Here is an 11,209-nt window from a genome sequence, read left to right on the forward strand (position 1 = left end):
CTTACAAGTAATCGATTCTTATCCGATTCCTAAATACCTCAGAACCCACAGAGACTTTTAAAATAAATAGACTTCAAAGCCTTTTAGCGATAAACACACACACACACACTATATATATATATATATATAGTGAAGTTTACGGCGTCGTAGCAACTCAGCATAGCAGTAAAGCAGTTTTCCAATTCTAGTCGATTCCGCGGAGAATCGATTCTGTAATCGAATCCAGACTCGTTTCCGCCATCCCTAGTGAGGAATCGATTGTCTGTCTGTAATCGTATGATTTTATGGAGCTCTATAGTCAACGCAAATTCCCACCTCATCGCTAACCTTTTTTGGTACAATCTATGGGAGACGAATAAAAGGAAGCGGAAGGAGCTGTTTCTCAATATTTTTGTAAGTTTTTAAGTTGGTCCCTGACTTTTTGACGTAAATAGAGCGGGAAAGGTGTAGCTTTAGAATGCACTGGTTGCCCGGTTGTAATATTACGGTGGATCGTGTTATGTTTCGCTCTAACATCTGTCAAGACGAAGCATGAAGTTGAAAGAAATGAAGAGTTCCATACCAAATATAGGGGTATTAGAGTTTGGGCTGAAGAGGCGTGAGTTGCGTAAGTAGACCAAAAGATCGTGTTCTGACAAAAAGTCAGCTCCTAATGTTGGCTGCGTAACACGTGCTATTCAGAAAATAAAAAAATTTGTAATAGTTTCATATATTGAAAGAGTCAGAACTTGTTGACCCTATCACGTTATTGGTGTATCGTTGGTCGAGAACGTTGCAACTTTCAAATGTGGGGGATCAAAGAAACTGTTGCTCCTGTATCAAAAGGAAATTTTCGACCGCCTTTTCTATCAAATAGCTAGAGAACGTTTGTGTTAGAAGAACTGGAATCAAATTTACGAACTGAATTTATATGTCGCTGTGATGGTCTTTACTACGCCCTAGGCAGAAAAAATAACCTCGTTTGCAAAAGGTAACGAGCTGGACGCAGTCGCGTGCTGAATTCCCATAACGCTGATAGTACCAGCAGGACGTTGTAGTATTGGATAAAGATTGGTGATTGGAGTGATTGACTTTGTTATTACTGCCACTCCCATAGGAGAATTGATGAGTTTGTGCATTGGGCGACGACGGTTTCATAATATTCATGCTGGGTTAAAGCATTAGAGCCGACAGAAGTAGGGGGCGTATTCGCAAGACAAATGTGTCGAATTATGTTTTTATACTTGACATGATTGAGATAACTTTGACATTGAAAGAATGAATATTGTTTTCAATACAACAGTCAGGGTTTGACATATTGTTGTGATTAAGAATACTATTGTGAAGGTCTTCTGGCGAACCTACTAGCAGCTCTAATAACCCATTTAACGACGGTATTAAACTGTATATAAACCCCATTCCAAATAGGGTGCAAATACTAGATAGAAAGATTTGATGGTAAATATGGGAAGTATTCCAAACACTGCACGGTATATCGAACGAACACTGAAATTGGTGAATATTCAATATAGTATGCGTCTGAATATTCATTCGTATCGTTAATAGGTATGAGTGTCTGATATTATATATAAGCCAAACAATCTAATTTTGGGCCGTGGCATTATTTTGTTGAGATATCGGTTTCAACAGCAACCTCTGAGCATTGAGAAATACCTAGAGGCAGGGGCGGATTAAGCCTCTTCAGTTCCCTAAGCACTGAAGACTTTGGTGCCCCCTCATGTGTAATTTAACTATAAAAACAATAAATCACATAAGTGTATTACCCAGTAAATAAAACAACTTTTACGAACATTTTTAGGTTTTTTAACGGTTATATATAGCCGATCTAAATATCGGCCGTTTACTGCCGATATTATATATATGCAAACACGCAATATCGGGCCGATATATCGGTTGAGCTCCACTCCTGTGGGAGTGTGACAATAAAGATTCATGCCTCCAGTCTCAACGTGAATCGAAATACCAAAAGATACAAGTCACAACTGTAGTTTGAAATTTTACCCGTACCTGTGGGTGGCGTTCGTTTAAAAAAGATATATAAAGCCTTCAGTTATTTTAAAGAAAATTCCCGAGAATTACTGTTGTATTTTGCGCATCTCGCGTTTAATGTCGCTTCAAATTATATTCTTTCGTGACAGATATTACTTATAAATCAAACCAGACACTGCGTGATGGGCAAGGAAATACATTTCCGCCGTGTTCTCTTATGTCACCTTTCTTGCGACACTCGTTTTATTACGAATCATTATATTGAGTAATTTAAAAACTTGCAGCGTGAACAAGCTTAGTGACATCGTCAAATACCAACCAAGTCAGTCTAAGTTGGTTTTTGGGACCTAGCTAAAAAAACTGCATACGCGCCGTTAAGTCGGCTCTGCGTTTCGTCACTACTGTCACATGGCCGACGCGAGTGTTTTTACTAAATTAAAGGCACAAAGCGTTAGAAGAAAGGTTTGAATTTCGGGATCCCAACCCCATCTAAAAAAAAACTCAAAAACGTTACTCTATTAGATACAAATATACGCTAAAATTGTTCTGTGAGCCGCACGGAATGTATCAGCATGACAGAGTTTGGACCACCCTGGTCTACCTTATCAAGAAACTCCGGACTTTGCTGACCAATATATCGTTGAAATGCGATCGTGGAATCGCCACATAGTGTAAATAGTTCATTGGTCCGATTGTTGAAGCGAATAGAAATTTTTTTTAAATAAAAATGCAGCAACAAGGTGAATACCAGAAAGAAAAAACAACAACAATTTGAGAAAACGACTCATAGGCCCATTTCGTGTCCAATAAATAAGTTTCAGTGTTTATTTTTAGTGAAGAAGGTTAATATGATACTTGAAGACAAAAACTAAGCAAACATTTTGAAGTTTGAGTCGTCTGGTGAACTCGTAATACTTTAATAAATACCGATAAACTATATAAATTCTGCTCTAAAATTTCTGTGATGCCCCTCTTTGCTTGGTGCCCTAAGCACGTGCTTATATTGTTTAATGGTTAATCCGGCGCTGGGTGGACATCAAATACGAAGTAAAATTCTCTCCCCGATAACAACGAACTTCGTCGCGGGGGAGGAATTCCTTTCCGTAAAGGGAAATGATGTGCCCTATAGTCAGGGATTCCATCGATCTGGATCCAAAAATAAGGACCACTGGAAAAATTCCTGCATTGTGAGCAGACATAGCTGGCTTTCCTATGGCCTCCAGGTTAACGTCACAATTACAGATGTCACAGTGTACGAAGAACTCGCCCTTCAAGCTTCGTTTAACTTTGAATTCTTTCCCGTATTCATCACGAAAAACATTTTTACGTTTGCTCATTTTTAAATTTAAGCTAAAATCATCAAATTGGTCTTATACAAAGAAGGCTATAGGATATAGATTCGGATGTAACATATATACTATTAATATGAATAATAATATAGCATTATAATCCATCCGAAAGATGAAATTCTGAAAACAAGAAAAATACGAATTAACGAGAATATCGGTCAGAGACCGAAGACTTATCGATCGAAAGTTAGGGGATCCCCAAAACAGCGCTCTTACTCCATAGTAACACCTTGTGTCCCATCACTAATTAATTAATAACTCGCTAATTATACGACATAATTCATCCAAAATCAATAGGCTTCTGGTAAGACATATGATGAATGCACATGCAAAATCTGAAGCAGATTCAATCTTGCTTTCGTGAGATATCGCGTGCATCTAACAGACAGACAGACAAACAGACAAACAAACAGACAGACAAATACCTATCAACATACTTACCGATTAAAATCGCTAAAAGTAATAAGAGACATTGGTACGATATTGTGAAATGGCTTAGTTAGACGAGAGAATCTAAGTCGGTTAATGAGAGAAATAAAATACGAAGACAAAAAAATATATTCCAAAGGGTCTCTGTGTCGCTTTAAAATTCTTGTCATTGTGAGAATGGAATAAGAAATTGTATGAACATAGTAAAACAAAATGGCGGCGGCACTTAAAGGGAAAGACATGAAATCACGGCAAAATAGTTCTGATACTTAAGATGGGGAACTTTACAAAAATCAAAATGGCGGAATGGTGCTTAGGAATTTAAATTGAAAATGGTTTGGCGTTTAAACTGCAAAATTGACCAAAGTGGTATTAGATATTGTTTTGAAGCAAAATACCAAGTAAGAACAAATCCTGTAAATTGAATAATGAGTGTTTAAGACGTATTATTGAATCCTTGAGATTGAACCTGTATCAATTGATGTATGAAGTAAATGAAACTCGTGATATCTAAAAACAATACATTGATTAATAACAAGTAATCTCACATAAAAGAAAGTACTGACACTACGAAACTTCTTTCTGCATGGCTTCATAACTTCTTAAGTTTTTATAGTAAAGTTTTTTGATGTTTTGAAATTGAATATATTAGGAGAAAAATGTAAAATACAAGACGAATATTAAAACGAGGCGAAACATTGCGAGATACACACTCACTATATACAATTCGCAACGACCGACGGAACCGAGTTTGCTTCAAAAGATTCAGGGATAAAGTTTGTTACAAGTCAAACTTTTGAGTCCAGCTGAGCTTGGGTTCTCGCTTCACTGCTTTGAGAAAAAGTAAATCTCACAGTACGATGGTGATGTAAGGTCTAGGCAGCTGATCGATTTTGAGCCTGATCCTGTACAGAATGCCAATAATCTTTTGCAATCATAATATTCAAAGCATCACACTTTTGAACTGATGTTTGTCGCATTGGGGGTCACTGTTGAAGACTGCTTCAGATTCAAATATTTATTTCCGTCGTTATCCTCCAATCTGAAGCAGAATATTTTCTTAACAGCAATTCGGAATCTTTCATCCCGAAAACTGTATATTATTGGGTTGATGAACCTGAAATTATATGAATTGATCAGTACTGTGATCCAGTAACCACTGAAAACGTGATGATCTCAAAGGGTCGCGATCTTTGTCAGATAGCATGTGTCATATTAAACCGAACGTAGGCGGGTAAACATAAATTGCCATTAGCACACCATTTTTCACATTCTGTGCAAGGAATAATGTGGTCACGGAAGCACAAATTACATTTTTGTGATTTTTAAAAAATAACGTCTTGTTTGTCTAGCAGCTTAAGAAAGTTAAGTTCGATTACATTTTTTTCTTATATATATCATGATGATATGAATAGGAGTTAATATTCGCAATAAACAGAAAACAACAATCAAAAATTTCCGGACATTGACAGAACAGTGAAGATATCAGTTCAGTCTCTCAGTCTTTAGTCAACGCCGGTTATATTATCAAAAAATGGGAAGAATACAAAAAAAAACGAAGTTTGATAAGTTGGCCGGCGATTAAGATATAATCAACCCAGAACTACAAAAATTGCAATTTTATTATCTGGTAACAGACATCTCCGTAAGAATTGATGTTGAAAATTATTTGTTTGTACCACTTTGTTCTGGGCTATTTGTGGAATTGTAATTGACGAAGGTATATTATTACTAAATAAATCAGTCGCTACACGGAATAAACCTTGCTGGTAAGCAGGGGTGTCCAACATAAATAGACTTGACACCACAACATTTAGATCATTTTTCGCCTTAACGATTGGCTAGGACCTAGCCGCTAGGTCTTGTAAATAAATAAAAACATCCTACCCGTTAGCGAGACCAACGTAGAACGAAACAGTATACGGAGTCGTGTAGTTGTTGCAGTTGAAAACTCCCGCCACGAATAGGAAGAGCACGATTCCGAAAGGCACTGAAGAAGTATAAAAGTTTTAAAAACATATTGTGTTCAATTTTGTATACATTCTGTCCTGATTGGATCAATTTGCAGAGTTAGCGCATCCTTTTCTGCTAATTATTGTCGAAGTTGTTACTGGGCAGTGATTAACATTATATGACAATGTTTTCCCGCGTTATATGAAAATATTTTAACTGTATACATGTATATCCCATACTCGTGAAAATGACTCGTGTTGTGCATGTCCTGTACTATCAAATTTTGTATACGAATATTAAATAATTTCATATTATTATAATACGAAGAAAAGTATTGATATACAATATAGACAAGCGAAGAAATCTAGTAAAATAAGTTTTTCGCCCTACAAGTCGACGTCAAAGTCAAGCAATTGCATTGTTATATTTATGAATATAGATTCATGTAAGACCTGGGTCGCTCAGACGTGGAAAAGTAAATATTGATTTTACCCGATGAGTAAAAATATTCGTGGCTGAAGTTTTTTATTATATATCAACTACAATAAAATGCTGATTTCTGCAAATTGTCCATGTAAAAACATAAATAAATTTAGCGAGATGAAGCTATGTTCGAAAACATTCAAAAACTTACGTATTGTTACTGTGAATCCCAAAATCATTATGAGAATGGTGATGAAAACCGATACTTCAGGTCGTAGCTTATCTGAGGTTTTTAATCTGTGTTTAGTTACTGGAATGGCTGACACACCTGTCGATGCGCTGGGTTTTCCTGAAGTGGCGTGGAACGCTCCATCGGCCCCAAATGTTTTTGCCCTTCTTGTCAATTTTTTGTACGATACAATACCGGTCATGATGCACGCCACACACTTGAAAAAAGACAGAATTTTTTTGTTACCCAAGACTCATAAAAAAATATAGGATGTTACTGAAAAACAAGATTGCCGTCTCAGTGAATTATTAAAACTACTTTCACTCATAAAATTTATTGATAGTCATGTGTTTTTTGTGCGAGGCGGCAAATATGCGAAATTTACGACGTTTCATGTGCAATAAAATTATGACCACATGTACATACGAGTGGATTAATCGACTTCGACCAGTTCACCAACATATTCACAACATATTATAACGAAATAGTTTTCGAATTGTTTTGTAGAAAATACTCTATTCTTGCTTTTTCCTTATAAGCTACCAATGTACAATGCAACGGTACACATGATTTCTCTCGATTTTCATTATCGATATAAAAAAATCGAGTAATGTTTTCTGTTCCAAATCTTACCATTATTGTATATGGCAGAATCATTGGAATTGCAGTGTATAATGGACCATGAATTCCGTTTACTACTTCTCCTGATTCTTCAGTTATTGTTCGCAGCGTCACCATGTGTATTAATAAAGGTGGTTGCAATTTGTATTCAAAATATTGAGAAAAAGCGGCTGAAATTAATTACAAATACAGAGTTACCTATTATATTTGTCAAAAGAAATTACATTCAAATAATGTTTAGAAAGCAAACAATCACTGTATTGATGACTTAATACAATAATATTCTATTACGTCTTTTATTGTATACACGGACCTTCCTTCCGTATTTAGAAGTAACCAATACTCAGGATTTCATGGAAATATATGAATATACACAATCGCTTATAAATAACTAATATTTATTACCTGGAATAAAAGCGCATAAAATTGATGTTATCCATATTAAACTCAGAGTGATAATAATGGTTCGAGTTCTCCGCAATAAATGCCAAAATGACCACTTGATGGCAATAAATCGTTCGATAGACAAAAACATCAGATGAAGAAGAGAGGCCTGAAAATTATTATCACTATTATAATTATGATTAATATTCATTAATACACCTGTTTGAACGGTGGTTTGTTGATTTGTATCCTTGTCACAGAAAATTATGATACGTCCATGTCGTTCCAGTTACGACGGGTTGGTTAGATTGGGAAAAATCAGAATGTCCAACCCAGGGTTGTCCAACCTTTATGGCGGAAGGGCCACATGTAATTTACAAATGATTGCGCGGGCCACTTGAAATGGTAGTTATGCTCCCAGTTTTCACTACACCGACTACAGGTTAATAAATAAAAAAAAACTCATAACAAAATTATAGGAACAATGAAAATACGAAGATACAGTGAAGTCAAAAGTTCCTACCACACATAGATATTTCAATGTGAAGTATGACACTGCTTTTATCCAACAAGTTTGTCAATATTCGATGCGATGAACGATGTAGCGATGTAATTAGTGATCTTATTGGGTATTTGACATGGTTCATCCGTGAAAAACTTTCTCGTACAAGAAATTGCTGTCAAATATTGAGGTCATGAAAACTGCCGCTTCTAGCTTCACAGAAAAAAAGGCAGAAAAACAGATTGAAATACATGGGAGACGATAAAAATAAATTCAAATATCTCTCTCCAGCAATAACGCCCACAAAGAGACTTAAAAATACTTTCGATAGCTGGGTAGTGCTTCTAGCGCGTTTGAACGACGAGGAATATTTTTTTTATCAGAGGTTTCAATAGTGGATCAAATTTGTGAAATACATCGCGCTTCGAATAATACCGCGCTGACTACCCGAAAACCTTCGGCTGGCCACATGTGACCCGCGGGCCACGGGTTGGACGACCCTGGTCTAACCCGTAGGTTCTCAAAAAAGTTCCTTAAGCAAAGCCTATGGGCCCCACGCGCTATTTGTTTAATTATTAAAATCAGGTACATGAATCCCTACGTACCATTGTGTTTGCTTGTTTCTATTTTTATAAATGTATAGTAGGGCTCCGTAAAAAATTGTCAACCTCTTCGCAGGCTTCATAGCACCAAAAGTTTGAGAACCCCAGATCTAACCAATAAGGTCTTAGCGATATTCACAAATTGTAGTACATATAGTAGGCTACCTGTCCCGACATGTTAACCAAAGATCCGACAATGATGGCTACAGAAGAGTTTGTGTCTTTCTCTAGAAGTTCTACTACCTTTTCCTCGTTGTATTTTCTAATCCAAACCGTGTTTGGAATAATGGCGGTCAATAGAAGAAAACCGCTCAACATGTCAGCAACTGATAAAGAAACTGTAAAAATATAATTATATGTATCATCACTAAAAGTGTTGCAGGAAATAAAATGAAATGCAATTACTATGATTTCTTTTTTTTTAAAAGTTTCAACCATAATTATTTCACTCAATTCTTTGGAAATGCTAAATTTAAATTGTACAGGATATCAAAGCACGTTTTCAACTAATAGCAAAAATTTAAATAACCTATATTTTGCACTTCACACATTTTTGTGTCACTATTTCTTTCGGGTGCGAATGAAATGCCTTGTCATATAGAGACATACTATAGGTCAACTATAGGTCTCGTCGAACGGTGATTGGTCGCGTGACGCGTCACGTTTGGATTTTTGGAGTTTGAGAGTTGCGCGACACTCCACTGAAATCTCTGGACTGCACACATTCGGACGCACTAGTAAAGTCACTTTTCTGTTTTATTGCAATCTTTATATATGTTGATTTTGTTGTTGTTGTTTTGAATTGAAAATTGAATGCACAGTCGAGAATTTCACACGTTTCAATTAGAGACTTGAAAAGGATATTACCATGAAAACGAGACATGTGTGCGAAATTTATGAGAGTGCAATTGAAGAAAAACTTCAATTCTGTGCACACGGTAGATTATGTTGTAACTATTTGACAAATTTAAAATACTAACCTTTGATACAATCATATTGTGTTCTCATGTCAGATCTTTGCCATACAACAATGGGCAGCAGACAGTTAAGAAAAATAATTGTCAATCCAAGTACAACAACAAAAAACACAAATGCTATCATGCCACCACGTTCCTCGCATAGTGATAAAGGCTGCGTAAAATAGTCTAGCTCGTGACACGCGATTCTATTATAGTAAACTGGGTATCCGCACAAGGAATCCACTAGAATGGTTTGGTCATCTCTAGACTGATTGTTAACGTCGTTCGTTTGATTAGATGCTGGAGTTGTGGCTAGTATGGCCCGTGTAAACATCGGAGTTGGCCCGACGTTTAACATCTCTGTTTGGTTTTCAAATTCTTGCAGGACTGGTAAATCTAAAGTGTTGCTTATCTCCAATTGCATGGAACTTGTCACGCCTTGGGTATTTCGTTTTATTCGTCGTGTCACCACAACCGCCGGTCGTACTATATGGGGCAGACTGATTGGTTTAACAGAATTCGGGGGCACAAACTTTGTAGGCCCACTCAATTCTGGCGATGCCGGCTTAGAGAATGTGGGTGGTACTGTAGAAGATATAACTAGTCGTCTGGTGGTAACAGGGACTCCGAGTGTCGGTTTGACAAAGAAATTTGTTGTAGTGGTGGTGGGAGTCGTTCGTTCTGTATTGTATTCAGTTTGTAGCGTTGCTGTCACAGGTGTGAATAGTATCGCGCGTTTTGTAGTGACTGGTACTTCAGTTTGGCGCACTGTTTGATTTGGCGGAAATTGTATTTTGCGTTTCCGGATTGGATCAATGCCGACATTTTTATTGATGTCCAATTGCCGGTTTCTGTCTGCGAGTTCCAGTTTTTGACAAGTGATGCATGTACACAACCCCAGTAGGATTGTGAACAATAACCCAGACATTCCTTTCAAAGTATGTTAGTATATGTACGATAATTGTTCTAAAATACATAAATCGTGGAATCGAAAAGCCATAAATATAAATATTAAAATGAAATAATCAGAGTACAATCAAGATTCCACAAATAAAGTACATGCTATCCAAATTTTTTGTAATCACACTTCCCAGCAAGTACAACATAGCGAAAAATCAGCTATATCCTTCTTCAAAAATACCAAGACACTAATTTGTGGATATATTCAAATTATGATAGCAATTCTAATTTTTACATAATATTGTTTGATGCATTGAAATCCTCCGACCCCATCCATCGGGCAAAAGCAATATTCCACTTTTTATACAATAAAATGCCTATAGAGCTATTTTACACTAACTTACTAACTAACTCGTAAGGCCTCATCTGCATTTAATTATACTGGTATCCTCCATCTTTTCCTTTGAATTTGGCGTTTCATCATATTATTACGTTAGTGAATTCCGGCACTTTATACACTTCCTCGTTCCTATTGTCTGTTTTACCTTATGCAGTACTAAGAATTTAAATAGCTTTTAACAACGTTCGATTACCCTAAATTGGTATATGAGAAAACTGCAAATAAGGAAGTAGATCAGTCATCTCTCAGTGATTCCTATCAGCGGTAGAATCAAAGAGGTTGAACCAGTTCACAGAACATATTACCAAGTAAACGCTGAAATTCCTATGATGGCTTTAGATAGCTCGCAGACAGACGTCATATTGAAAATAAAGTAGATGAATTTAGTATATATATGAGCAAACCCAACGTGCAACTCGACGTGCGTCGCTTTATATTCAGACGTCACAATGAGCAATATTTGTATGAT

At 36.5% G+C, this 11,209-nt stretch overlaps 1 protein-coding gene across 1 annotated transcript; it reads right to left on the reverse strand.

The window, feature by feature from the left end:
• Positions 1-3,327: 3,327 nt before the first annotated feature.
• LOC120346035 (uncharacterized) lies at positions 3,328-10,398 on the reverse strand. Its single transcript, XM_039415668.2, has 7 exons — positions 9,462-10,398; positions 8,647-8,819; positions 7,399-7,546; positions 7,006-7,163; positions 6,355-6,589; positions 5,655-5,757; positions 3,328-4,884 (listed from the first exon to the last, which is right to left on the reverse strand). The coding sequence occupies exons 1-7, from the start codon at positions 10,366-10,368 to the stop codon at positions 4,719-4,721; spliced, it is 1,890 nt and encodes a 629-aa protein (XP_039271602.2). The 5' UTR covers positions 10,369-10,398; the 3' UTR covers positions 3,328-4,718.
• Positions 10,399-11,209: the final 811 nt, after the last annotated feature.

This window comes from Styela clava, chromosome 8 (genome assembly GCF_964204865.1).
Source record: "Styela clava chromosome 8, kaStyClav1.hap1.2, whole genome shotgun sequence".
Taxonomy (NCBI): Eukaryota; Metazoa; Chordata; class Ascidiacea; order Stolidobranchia; family Styelidae; genus Styela; species Styela clava.